General features: G+C 50.4%; 1 protein-coding gene across 2 annotated transcripts; it reads left to right on the forward strand.

The window, feature by feature from the left end:
- On the forward strand, positions 1 to 13,205 carry ISM2 (isthmin 2). 2 transcript variants are annotated; one of them, XM_069735771.1, is made up of 7 exons: positions 1 to 105; positions 1,472 to 1,661; positions 9,763 to 9,924; positions 9,993 to 10,290; positions 10,366 to 10,503; positions 10,579 to 10,656; positions 12,541 to 13,205. In XM_069735771.1, exons 2-7 carry the CDS (start codon positions 1,581 to 1,583, stop codon positions 13,059 to 13,061), a joined length of 1,278 nt encoding a protein of 425 aa, XP_069591872.1. In that variant the 5' UTR covers positions 1 to 105; positions 1,472 to 1,580; the 3' UTR covers positions 13,062 to 13,205. The 2 variants fall into 2 exon arrangements, with proteins under 2 accessions (XP_069591872.1, XP_069591871.1); XM_069735770.1 differs by lacking the exon at positions 1 to 105 and adding an exon at positions 533 to 626.
- Positions 13,206 to 13,985: the final 780 nt, after the last annotated feature.

Genomic DNA, 13,985 nt, shown 5'->3' on the forward strand with positions numbered 1-13,985 from the left:
GTTGTCGCCTTGTTGTCTTATTGTCTGTACGTCACGGTCAATCACCCTATCCCGGGCTGCCGCACATGAGCCGCTGGGCAAAGCTTGAAGCTGTCACTGATCGAGGTACCCACCCGCTCACAGCATGGACAGAACCCCGCAAGAAATTCAGAGGGGCACATACAGCCGAAGAAGGCCCAGACCTGGAGTAGCCTCTCTGCTCACCTCCAGAGCAGCAACCACAAGTCTGCTCAGTATTTACCGTGGATATTTCCACATTGTGTGGTCTCTGTGCCAAGCAATGCTGGGAGTGCAGCTGGAGAAGGCAACACATGCTCGTTCTCAAACATGTATACAGGCTGGTCGTCAGCAGTGATGATGATGGTGGTGATTCAGTATAAGGGGTGTGGTCTCATGTCTGATCATGTCATCAGTGATGTCATCAGAGGTGCCGAGTCTCCTACGTCTCCCCCCAATGTCATCTGCTCACCCTTCCGGCCCTCCCCGATGTTAACTGTGCATCATCCGTCCCCTCTCTTTCGGCAGTGTCATCCGCGCACCTGTCTGGTCCCTCCCCGATGTCTGCTGCCCTCCGGTGTTGTCGGAGCACCGTTTCCTGGTGTCGTCCGCGCATCATTCCCTCCCCGGTATCTTCCGAACACCTTTCAGTTTCCTCTCCTCGTTGTTGTCTGTGCACCGTCTGCCCCCTCTCTCTCCCCGGTGTAGTCTGGGTACCGGCTGCCGCCTGTCTGTCCTATCTCCATTACCGATGTTGTTCGATCACCTTCCGCCCCATCTCAATCCGCGGTGTTGTCCGCAAACCGTCCGCCTCCTTTTCCCCTCTCCGCGGTGTTGTTTGTATACTTTCTGGTCCCTCTCCCTCCGTGGTGTCATTCGTATCCTGTCCGTCCCCTCTCCCTCCCGTGTCATCCAACGCACCGCCCGTCCCCTTCTCCGGCTGCACACTATCCGTCCTGTCTCCATTCCCGGTGTTCGCGCACCGTCCACCCCTCTGTCCCGAGTATCACCCGTCCTCGCTGTCGTCCATGTTCCGTCTGTCCCCTCTCCCTCCACGGCACTGCCTGTCTCCTCTTCCTCCCCTGTATCGTCCACGCACCGCCTGTCCCCTCTCCGGCCGCACCCTATCTGTCCTCTCTCCATTCCCGCTGTCCGCGCACCGTCCACCCCTCTCCCCCCAGTCTCGTCAGAGTATCATCCGTCCGCGATGTCGTATGCCGTCCGTCCCTTTTCCATCTGCGGTGTCGTCCGTATTCCGTCCGTCCCCTCTCCCTCCGCTGTGTCGTCCGTCCCCTCTCCCTTGTCCGTATTCCGTCCGTCTCCGTCCTCTCCCTCCGCGGTATCATCAATATACAGACAGCCCTCCCTCCCTGGTGTCTGTTCGTTCTCCACTTAGTTACGTCTTTATATACCTGATGCTCCGCCCCCCTGCCCAACGCCGCGTTCTTTTTGTTCTCTTTGTCCCGCCCTATAGATATCGATGATGTCACAACCCCGCCCCCAGCATCGGAGGAGATCGGAGAACGGTGGAGATGGGGCTCCGGGTCTGCGCGGGGAGCATGTGAGGCGCCAGTGACCGGACCATGCACGGGCTGCTGCTTCTCCTGATCCTCCATCCGCAGCTACCCGCAGGGGCCCCAGCTGGGACTGCACAGTCCGCCCAGGTGAGAAGCGTCAGACCGGGGGCTACAAGGAAACGGGACCGTGTGTGATCAGGGACCAGACATGAGATCCTGGGATTAGATTGTCAGCTTTGTGGACGATTAGTCGTGAGATCCTGGGATTAGATTCAGCTCTGTGGACGAGGAGACGTGAGATCCTGGGATTAGATGGTCAGCTCTGTGGACGAGGAGACGTGAGATCCTGGGATTAGATGGTCAGCTCTGTGGACGAGGAAACGTGAGATCCTGGGATTAGACTATCAACTCTGTGGACGAAGAGACATGAGATCCTGGGATTAGATTATCAGCTGTGTACAAGGAGGCGTGAGATCCTGGGATTAGATTGTCAGCTCTGTGGACGATTAGTCGTGAGATCCTGGGATTAGATTGTCAGCTCTGTGGACGAAGAGACGTGAGATCCTGGGATTAGATTGTCAGCTCTGTGGACTATGAGACGTGAGATCCTGGGATTAGATTGTCAGCTCTGTGGACGAAGAGACGTGAGATCCTGGGATTAGATTGTCAGCTCTGTGGACGAGGAGACGTGAGATCCTGGGATTAGATTGTCAGCTCTGTGGACGAGGAAACGTGAGATCCTGGGATTAGATTGTCAGTTCTGTGGACGATTAGTCGTGAGATCCTGGGATTAGATTGTCAGCTCTGTGGACGAAGAGATGTGAGATCCTGGGATTAGATTGCCAGCTCTGTGGACGATTAGTCGTGAGATCCTGGGATTAGATTGTCAGCTCTGTGGACGAAGAGATGTGAGATCCTGGGATTAGATTGTCAGCTCTGTGGATGATTAGTCGTGAGATCCTGGGATTAGATTGTCAGCTCTGTGGACGAAGAGACGTGAGATCCTGGGATTAGATTGTCAGCTCTGTGGACTATGAGACGTGAGATCCTGGGATTAGATTGTCAGCTCTGTGGGCGAAGAGACGTGAGATCCTGGGATTAGATTGTCAGCTCTGTGGACGAAGAGATGTGAGATCCTGGGATTAGATTGCCAGCTCTGTGGACGATTAGTCGTGAGATCCTGGGATTAGATTGTCAGCTCTGTGGGCGAAGAGACGTGAGATCCTGGGATTAGATTGTCAGCTCTGTGGACGAGGAAACGTGAGATCCTGGGAATGAGATTGTCAGTTCTGTGGACGATTAGTCGTGAGATCCTGGGATTAGATTGTCAGCTCTGTGGACGAAGAGATGTGAGATCCTGGGATTAGATTGCCAGCTCTGTGGACGATTAGTCGTGAGATCCTGGGATTAGATTATCAACTGTGTACAAGGAGGCGTGAGATCCTGGGATTAGATTGCCAGCTCTGTGGACAAAGAGACATGAGATCCTGGGATTAGATTGTCAGCTGTGTACGAGGAGGCGTGAGATCTTGGAGTTAGATTGTCAGCTCTGTGGACAAGGAGACTGGAGATCCTGGGATTAGATTGTCAGCTCTGTGGACGAGGAGACGTGACATCCTGGGATTAGATTGTCAGCTCTGAAGACGGAGACCTTGGGATTAGATTGTCAGCTCTGTGGACGAGGAGATGTGAGATCTTGGGATTAGATTGTCAGCTCTGTGGGCGATTAGGCGTGAGATCTGGGGATTAGATTGTCAGCTCTGTGGGCGATTAGGCGTGAGATCCTGGGATTTGTCAGCTCTGTGGACGAGGAGACGTGAGATTCGGGGATTAGTTTGTCGGCTCTGTGGACAAGGAGATGTGAGATCTGGGGATTTCAGACGTCAGCTCTGTGGATGAGGAAATGTGAGATCCGGGGATTAGATTCAGCTCTGTGGACGAGGAGATGTGAGATCCGGGGATTAGATTGTCAGCTCTGTGGGTGATTAGGCATGAGATCCTGGGATTTGTCAGCTCTGTGGACGATTAGTCGTGAGATCCTGGGATTAGATTGTCAGCTCTGTGGACGAAGAGACGTGAGATCCTGGGATTAGATTGTCAGCTCTGTAGACGGGGAGACGTGAGATCCTGGGATTAGATTGTCAGCTCTGTGGACGATTAGTTGTGAGATCCTGGGATTAGATTGCCAGCTCTGTGGACGAAGAGACGTGAGATCCTGGGATTAGATTGTCAGCTCTGTGGACGAGGAGACGTGAGATCCTGCGATTAGATTGTCAGCTCTGTGGACGAGGAAACGTGAGATCCTGGGATTAGACTATCAACTCTGTGGACGAAGAGACATGAGATCCTGGGATTAGATTATCAGCTGTGTACAAGGAGGCGTGAGATCCTGGGATTAGATTGTCAGCTCTGTGGACGATTAGTCGTGAGATCCTGGGATTAGATTGTCAGCTCTGTGGACGAAGAGACGTGAGATCCTGGGATTAGATTGTCAGCTCTGTGGACTATGAGACGTGAGATCCTGGGATTAGATTGTCAGCTCTGTGGACGAAGAGACGTGAGATCCTGGGATTAGATTGTCAGCTCTGTGGATGAGGAGACGTGAGATCCTGGGATTAGATTGCCAGCTCTGTGGACGATTAGTCGTGAGATCCTGGGATTAGATTGTCAGCTCTGTGGACGAGGAAACGTGAGATCCTGGGATTAGATTGTCAGTTCTGTGGACGATTAGTCGTGAGATCCTGGGATTAGATTGTCAGCTCTGTGGACGAAGAGATGTGAGATCCTGGGATTAGATTGCCAGCTCTGTGGACGATTAGTCGTGAGATCCTGGGATTAGATTGTCAGCTCTGTGGACGAAGAGACGTGAGATCCTGGGATTAGATTGTCAGCTCTGTGGACTATGAGACGTGAGATCCTGGGATTAGATTGTCAGCTCTGTGGACGAAGAGACGTGAGATCCTGGGATTAGATTGTCAGCTCTGTGGACGAGGAGACGTGAGATCCTGGGATTAGATTGCCAGCTCTGTGGACGATTAGTCGTGAGATCCTGGGATTAGATTGTCAGCTCTGTGGGCGAAGAGACGTGAGATCCTGGGATTAGAGTGTCAGCTCTGTGGACGAGGAAACGTGAGATCCTGGGATTAGATTGTCAGTTCTGTGGACGATTAGTCGTGAGATCCTGGGATTAGATTGTCAGCTCTGTGGACGAAGAGATGTGAGATCCTGGGATTAGATTGCCAGCTCTGTGGACGATTAGTCGTGAGATCCTGGGATTAGATTGTCAGCTCTGTGGACGAAGAGATGTGAGATCCTGGGATTAGATTATCAACTGTGTACAAGGAGGCGTGAGATCCTGGGATTAGATTGTCAGCTGTGTACGAGGAGGCGTGAGATCTTGGAGTTAGATTGTCAGCTCTGTGGACAAGGAGACTGGAGATCCTGGGATTAGATTGTCAGCTTTGTGGACGATTAGTCGTGAGATCCTGGGATTAGATTCAGCTCTGTGGACGAGGAGACGTGAGATCCTGGGATTAGATGGTCAGCTCTGTGGACGAGGAGACGTGAGATCCTGGGATTAGATGGTCAGCTCTGTGGACGAGGAAACGTGAGATCCTGGGATTAGACTATCAACTCTGTGGACGAAGAGACATGAGATCCTGGGATTAGATTATCAGCTGTGTACAAGGAGGCGTGAGATCCTGGGATTAGATTGTCAGCTCTGTGGACGATTAGTCGTGAGATCCTGGGATTAGATTGTCAGCTCTGTGGACGAAGAGACGTGAGATCCTGGGATTAGATTGTCAGCTCTGTGGACTATGAGACGTGAGATCCTGGGATTAGATTGTCAGCTCTGTGGACGAAGAGACGTGAGATCCTGGGATTAGATTGTCAGCTCTGTGGACGAGGAGACGTGAGATCCTGGGATTAGATTGTCAGCTCTGTGGACGAGGAAACGTGAGATCCTGGGATTAGATTGTCAGTTCTGTGGACGATTAGTCGTGAGATCCTGGGATTAGATTGTCAGCTCTGTGGACGAAGAGATGTGAGATCCTGGGATTAGATTGCCAGCTCTGTGGACGATTAGTCGTGAGATCCTGGGATTAGATTGTCAGCTCTGTGGACGAAGAGATGTGAGATCCTGGGATTAGATTGTCAGCTCTGTGGATGATTAGTCGTGAGATCCTGGGATTAGATTGTCAGCTCTGTGGACGAAGAGACGTGAGATCCTGGGATTAGATTGTCAGCTCTGTGGACTATGAGACGTGAGATCCTGGGATTAGATTGTCAGCTCTGTGGGCGAAGAGACGTGAGATCCTGGGATTAGATTGTCAGCTCTGTGGACGAAGAGATGTGAGATCCTGGGATTAGATTGCCAGCTCTGTGGACGATTAGTCGTGAGATCCTGGGATTAGATTGTCAGCTCTGTGGGCGAAGAGACGTGAGATCCTGGGATTAGATTGTCAGCTCTGTGGACGAGGAAACGTGAGATCCTGGGAATGAGATTGTCAGTTCTGTGGACGATTAGTCGTGAGATCCTGGGATTAGATTGTCAGCTCTGTGGACGAAGAGATGTGAGATCCTGGGATTAGATTGCCAGCTCTGTGGACGATTAGTCGTGAGATCCTGGGATTAGATTATCAACTGTGTACAAGGAGGCGTGAGATCCTGGGATTAGATTGCCAGCTCTGTGGACAAAGAGACATGAGATCCTGGGATTAGATTGTCAGCTGTGTACGAGGAGGCGTGAGATCTTGGAGTTAGATTGTCAGCTCTGTGGACAAGGAGACTGGAGATCCTGGGATTAGATTGTCAGCTCTGTGGACGAGGAGACGTGACATCCTGGGATTAGATTGTCAGCTCTGAAGACGGAGACCTTGGGATTAGATTGTCAGCTCTGTGGACGAGGAGATGTGAGATCTTGGGATTAGATTGTCAGCTCTGTGGGCGATTAGGCGTGAGATCTGGGGATTAGATTGTCAGCTCTGTGGGCGATTAGGCGTGAGATCCTGGGATTTGTCAGCTCTGTGGACGAGGAGACGTGAGATTCGGGGATTAGTTTGTCGGCTCTGTGGACAAGGAGATGTGAGATCTGGGGATTTCAGACGTCAGCTCTGTGGATGAGGAAATGTGAGATCCGGGGATTAGATTCAGCTCTGTGGACGAGGAGATGTGAGATCCGGGGATTAGATTGTCAGCTCTGTGGGTGATTAGGCATGAGATCCTGGGATTTGTCAGCTCTGTGGACGATTAGTCGTGAGATCCTGGGATTAGATTGTCAGCTCTGTGGACGAAGAGACGTGAGATCCTGGGATTAGATTGTCAGCTCTGTAGACGGGGAGACGTGAGATCCTGGGATTAGATTGTCAGCTCTGTGGACGATTAGTTGTGAGATCCTGGGATTAGATTGCCAGCTCTGTGGACGAAGAGACGTGAGATCCTGGGATTAGATTGTCAGCTCTGTGGACGAGGAGACGTGAGATCCTGCGATTAGATTGTCAGCTCTGTGGACGAGGAAACGTGAGATCCTGGGATTAGACTATCAACTCTGTGGACGAAGAGACATGAGATCCTGGGATTAGATTATCAGCTGTGTACAAGGAGGCGTGAGATCCTGGGATTAGATTGTCAGCTCTGTGGACGATTAGTCGTGAGATCCTGGGATTAGATTGTCAGCTCTGTGGACGAAGAGACGTGAGATCCTGGGATTAGATTGTCAGCTCTGTGGACTATGAGACGTGAGATCCTGGGATTAGATTGTCAGCTCTGTGGACGAAGAGACGTGAGATCCTGGGATTAGATTGTCAGCTCTGTGGATGAGGAGACGTGAGATCCTGGGATTAGATTGCCAGCTCTGTGGACGATTAGTCGTGAGATCCTGGGATTAGATTGTCAGCTCTGTGGACGAGGAAACGTGAGATCCTGGGATTAGATTGTCAGTTCTGTGGACGATTAGTCGTGAGATCCTGGGATTAGATTGTCAGCTCTGTGGACGAAGAGATGTGAGATCCTGGGATTAGATTGCCAGCTCTGTGGACGATTAGTCGTGAGATCCTGGGATTAGATTGTCAGCTCTGTGGACGAAGAGACGTGAGATCCTGGGATTAGATTGTCAGCTCTGTGGACTATGAGACGTGAGATCCTGGGATTAGATTGTCAGCTCTGTGGACGAAGAGACGTGAGATCCTGGGATTAGATTGTCAGCTCTGTGGACGAGGAGACGTGAGATCCTGGGATTAGATTGCCAGCTCTGTGGACGATTAGTCGTGAGATCCTGGGATTAGATTGTCAGCTCTGTGGGCGAAGAGACGTGAGATCCTGGGATTAGAGTGTCAGCTCTGTGGACGAGGAAACGTGAGATCCTGGGATTAGATTGTCAGTTCTGTGGACGATTAGTCGTGAGATCCTGGGATTAGATTGTCAGCTCTGTGGACGAAGAGATGTGAGATCCTGGGATTAGATTGCCAGCTCTGTGGACGATTAGTCGTGAGATCCTGGGATTAGATTGTCAGCTCTGTGGACGAAGAGATGTGAGATCCTGGGATTAGATTATCAACTGTGTACAAGGAGGCGTGAGATCCTGGGATTAGATTGTCAGCTGTGTACGAGGAGGCGTGAGATCTTGGAGTTAGATTGTCAGCTCTGTGGACAAGGAGACTGGAGATCCTGGGATTAGATTGTCAGCTCTGTGGACGAGGAGACGTGACATCCTGGGATTAGATTGTCAGCTCTGAAGACGGACACGTGAGATCTTGGGATTAGATTGTCAGCTCTGTGGGCGATTAGGCGTGAGATCTGGGGATTAGATTGTCAGCTCTGTGGGCGATTAGGCGTGAGATCCTGGGATTTGTCAGCTCTGTGGACGAGGAGACGTGAGATTCGGGGATTAGTTTGTCGGCTCTGTGGACAAGGAGATGTGAGATCTGGGGATTTCAGACGTCAGCTCTGTGGATGAGAAAACGTGAGATCCGGGGATTAGATTCAGCTCTGTGGACGGGGAGACGTGAGATCCTGGGATTAGATGGTCAGCTCTGTGGACGAGGAGACGTGAGATCCTGGGATTAGATGGTCAGCTCTGTGGACGAGGAGACGTGAGATCCTGGGATTAGATGGTCAGCTCTGTGGACGAGGAGACGTGAGATCCTGGGATTAGAGTGTCAGCTCTGTGGACAAAGAGACATGAGATCCTGGGATTAGATTGTCAGCTCTGTGGACGAGGAGACGTGAGATCCTGGGATTAGATTGTCAGCTCTGTGGACGAAGAGATGTGAGATTCTGGGATTAGATTGTCAGTTCTGTGGACGATTAGTCGTGAGATCCTGGGATTAGATTGCCAGCTCTGTGGACGATTAGTCGTGAGATCCTGGGATTAGATTGTCAACTCTGTGGACGAAGAGACGTGAGATCCTGGGATTAGATTGTCAGCTCTGTGGATGAGGTGACGTGAGATCCTGCGATTAGATTGTCAGCTCTGTGGACGAGGAAACGTGAGATCCTGGGATTAGACTATCAACTCTGTGGACGAAGAGACATGAGATCCTGGGATTAGATTATCAGCTGTGTACAAGGAGACGTGAGATCCTGGGATTAGATTGCCAGCTCTGTGGACTATGAGACGTGAGATCCTGGAATTAGATTGTCAGCTCTGTGGACGATTAGTTGTGAGATCCTGGGATTAGATTGTCAGTTCTGTGGACAAAGAGACATGAGATCCTGGGATTAGATTGTCTGCTCTGTGGACGAGGAGACGTGACATCCTGGGATTAGATTGTCAGCTCTGTGGACGATTAGTCGTGAGATCCTGGGATTAGATTGCCAGCTCTGTGGACGATTAGTCGTGAGATCCTGGGATTAGATTGTCAGCTCTGTGGACGAAGAGACGTGAGATCCTGGGATTAGATTGTCAGCCTGTGGACGAGGAAACGTGAGATCCTGGGATTAGACTATCAACTCTGTGGACGAAGAGACATGAGATCCTGGGATTAGATTGTCAGCTCTGTGGGTGATTAGGCGTGAGATCCTGGGATTTGATTGTCAGCTCTGTGGACGAGGAGATGTGAGATTCGGGGATTAGATTGTCAGCTCTGTGGGCGATGAGATGAGAGATCTGGGGATTAGATTGTCTGCTCTGTGGGCGATGAGATGGGAGATCCTGGGATGAGATCGTCAGCTCTGTGGACGAGATGTGAGATTTGGGGATTAGATTGTCATCTTTTTCAATAATTTAACCCTTCATTGTCTCTGATAGGATAATTTGGCAACTGCTCCATGGAGAGGGCCCTTAGATGGGTCTCTTGTGCTGGGGCCCAAGGGTTTGGTGTTGTCTTCTGCAGATACTTCTCCTACACCGGATTCCACGTTTCTCCTCGACTTGGATGGCAACCTGAGCTCGGAGAACCCCAACATTCAGGTAACACTTGGCTGCGCTGATGCAGTAGAGGGTTATAGGCATGTTCTGATTGGGGCATGGTCTTCCAGGTGACAATTGAGGTGGACCCCAATTCTCAGATGGAGGTGGAGCTGGATCTGTCAGACACACGCACGGACTGGGGGGATCCGGACTGGCGGTCTCAGCATGAGCTTTTCTGGCCACTGTTCTGGGAATATAATCTCTCAGATGTGGAAATTTCTATGAGCAGCGAAGGCGTGCGGGCAGAAAATGTGGGTGATTACTCACCACAGTACGAGTGGGAAGATAACGTCCTAAGTGGAGGAGACCATGATGGACGCAGCACACCCAGCGACAAGTGGGTCACAGATGACTCGTATCTTTATGGTGAGGCTGGTGACTTCTCTGCACGCTCCTGGGCCAGATTCGGGGGTTAATTTTCATATATTTGGGGTTTGGCAGATTACGAGGATGAAGATTGGAGTTCTTGGTCTCCCTGTAGCGCAACATGCGGTCGGCCAAATCAGAAACGCACCCGGTCCTGCGGATATTCCTGTACAGCAACAGAGTCTCGTGTGTGTGACCTTTCTCCATGTCCAGGTGAAACGCCCAAATATCTGAGGTTGGGGTCCCCATTGGCTCAGGGGTAAATACTGATCTGTTCTCTTGTTTCAGGAGTAGAGGATGATGTGGAGAATTCAACAGTGGTGTGGACAACCAAGGCAAAGACTAAGGCTCCTAGTCCAGAGTCAGGTGATAGTCACCCTTCCATCCTCATGTCTGCTCATTCCCAATCCTCTCATCCTCAAACCTTCCTCCTCGTTTTAAAGGGAAGGTGCCACCAGTTTTTTTGTAGTTTGTTTTTTTGTAAAATTAAGCTTAAAATAGTAAATAAAATGTATTAATGCAATGTTTGCAAACATTTCTATATGAAATATATTATATATTTTCTTACAAATATATATATATATTGACCACTAGGGGGAGCATTTTCCGTTTTAGACCTCAAGCAGCTATAGTAAGACTTACCAGCTTTACTCTTTGCTGGAAAATTGGGGCAGTAACTGCTGACATCACCATTTCCCTCCCCTTTTGGGTGGTCTAATATCCCTGGGGCAGAATGAAGAGCAGCATCACAGGGCAGAGCCATTTTGTGTGTGATTGCCCTGTGATCTATCACCTGCAGTTACTGCATCAGAAACACAGCTACAGAGTTTACAAAAAAGCAGAACACAGTGGGCTCACCAGCATGGTGGACTGGAGGAAAAGTGAAGACATGTGGTGTTTATGTATGGAGCAGCATTATCTGAGCAGAGCTGTCTGTGACTCATCCCTCAGTAAGATAAGAAGGAGGAGATCCAGATCTGCAGAGAATGGCCAGGCATTGTGGAGGGAGGGGAGAGATACATTGTATGGCAGAGAGAGAGAGAGAGGCAGGCTGTGACTGCAGCTTACCAAAGATCACAGGGTCTGTGTGTGAGGAGGCGGAGACAGAGCAGGAGAAGCACACAGGGAGGGCAGCAAGTGAGAGCAGAGGATGTCTGCCCAGGAGGTGCAGTGCCTGGAGTACAGAGGAGCATGGAGATAAAGCACCCACACTCCCCATCCTCCGGTTCCAGTGAGTGCGTCTCTCCTGCGATAGAAAGTAAGTGGAGCTCAGCACTGGGCTATTATAAAATGGCAGCTAGTCACACCTACAGTAGTGAGTTGTGCAGCCCACAGAGGCGTGCCCAGCTCACTGCTAATGCTGCTGCAATGTTAGAGATAGGAGATAATAGATCGGCGCTGACCCTATGTCCATGGGGTGCCGTAAAATGACACTGATAGTGTCGTGAACTGCTGTGAAACCAAGATGTCAGCCCCCAGTGCCTTCTTTAAACTCCTATTACACACGTATTCTGTTTCACATGCATTTAAAACTTGGTTATAGCAGCATGTTATGCTACATTACAGTGATTTATTAATGATCTACAGTACCTTCCCTTTAAAGTGCTCTGCTAGCCTTCTATCACTTCTATTATTTGTCTGCATCGTCCTCATCCCTTCAGTCTTTTTCCTTGTCTGATTGTTTTTTCTACATCTTTTTCCTCACCCTTTCGTATTGCTCTACATTCACTTGTGCTCTACTTTCTCGTCTCCTACAGTCTTATCTTGTTCCTTCTATCTTATTCCATCTTGTCTTTTGCATCTTATCAGCCTGTCTTGTCTTCTGATCACATTTTCATGCTCATGGTCTTCTGCTTCTTTTCTTTCATCTTTTCTCTTTGCCTTGTGCTCCATCTTTCTTTTTCCTCATCTTACGGTTCTCGTCTGCCAGTGGTCCACCTTTCCTCTTCTCTCCAATTTATGCTTCTCTTCACTAGTCTTATCTTCTCCATTCATTTTTCTCAGCCTCCACTTTTTTCTCCTGTTTTCATCACATACATCTCATATCCTCTTCCTCGTCTCATACTTACGTCTTGTTTTGGTCCACTTCCTTATATCATAATCCTCTTTTTCTTGGGCTTCTCTTTTCTCGTTCTCTTCGTCTCGTGCTTCTCTTCTTTTTCCCTTCGTCTCATGTTTTATTTTCTTGTCTTATCTGGTGCTTGTCTTCCTCTTGTCTCTGCCTCACGCTGCTCCTCTCTTCTTCCTCAGTCTCCCAGGATAGCTGTGAGCGGTGGCTGACATGTAAGAGTGAGTTCCTCAGTAATTATCTGCATCGGGTGTTGACAGAGTTGCCCAGTTGCCCATGTTTCTACCCCTCTGAGGTGGTGTACAGTTCCTTGGTTCTGCGGGATGAGAAGATGGCTGGCAGTTTCCGCTGGCGCGATGCTAGCGGCGTGCGGGAGAGACTGGATATTTACAACCCTGGCGCTCGCTTCTGTCTGCGCTCTTTGCTCTCCAGGGACAGCAGCAGTCTAGGTGCTCAGCATTGCTGCTACGACTACTCTTTAAGACTGGTGACCCGGGGACGGGCGGCTGGGATCCCCAACCTCATCAGTGCTGAGTTCTCCTCTGAACTTCATTACAAAGCAGATGTTCTGCCGTGGATTCTGTGCAAAGGCGACTGGAGCCGGATTCACCCACTGCGCCCCCCAAACAATGGATACGAGTGCCCAGAGAACCCCTCCGAGGAGGAGTACCAGGCTCAGCTGCAGGAAGCCCAGGACTTCTAGGGCCAGCCATGGACGGGGAAGTCAGATCTACACCAAAGCCTTGTAACATATTGACCGAAAGTAATCATAATGGACCCGACTCCCTATAGTGGCTTCATGTATTTATCAACAGCATCTTATATAAAGTTACCAAAAGGAAAGAAATATTCCTTGTGTACGGGCTGGAAGTAGCGCAGATGGCGGTGTCCTTCCGATGGTCCCGGTGGTTATGATTCGTCAGATGTCCGGCTAGGAATTGTCTTACTTATGCATTCTGGAGCCTCCTGGTGGTCACTGGAAGACATTACACGATATATAGAGAACACGTCGTCCCCTCTGGTAGGAAGTAAAGCAAAGTTTAATAAGGTAGCATGAAGCTTAATGGGAATGCGCTCCATGATAGTGATTCAGCCTCTTCCACCCCCCCCATTAACCCGGGCAGCCTCCTCTTCAGAGCAGGCCCCCCCCCCTCCCGTGTCTACTCACTCGAGCAGCCTCCTCTCCAGACTTCTACTCCGTTCACGCAGCCTCCTCCAGACACTGAAAGGTGCTCATCAGGAGTGGGACATTTCTGAGTCTTTCTTCAGGATTTGTGGGAGTCCCACTGATTGGCAAGTTAACACAGATCATGTGTAAGGTTGTGTTTAATCTTATAATGGTGCCTGACCCAAGGAACTGCCCTGCACCCTCTCAGCAGGTACAGAATGTTTATCAGTCATGCGCCACAGACCTCATACACCACTCATTTTATGTTCCCATGAACACCCCCACCCCTAGGCACAGTTTCCACACCTCATGCAGCCCCATAAGGCGCCGTTGCTACACCTCATGCGGCACCCCGAGGCACCGTTTCCACACCTTGTGCGGCGCCCCCCCCCCCCCCCATAGTCAGTTTCCACACCTCGTGCAGCCCCATAAGGCGCCGTTGCCACACCTCGTGCGGAC

This window comes from Ranitomeya imitator, chromosome 1 (genome assembly GCF_032444005.1).
Source record: "Ranitomeya imitator isolate aRanImi1 chromosome 1, aRanImi1.pri, whole genome shotgun sequence".
Taxonomy (NCBI): Eukaryota; Metazoa; Chordata; class Amphibia; order Anura; family Dendrobatidae; genus Ranitomeya; species Ranitomeya imitator.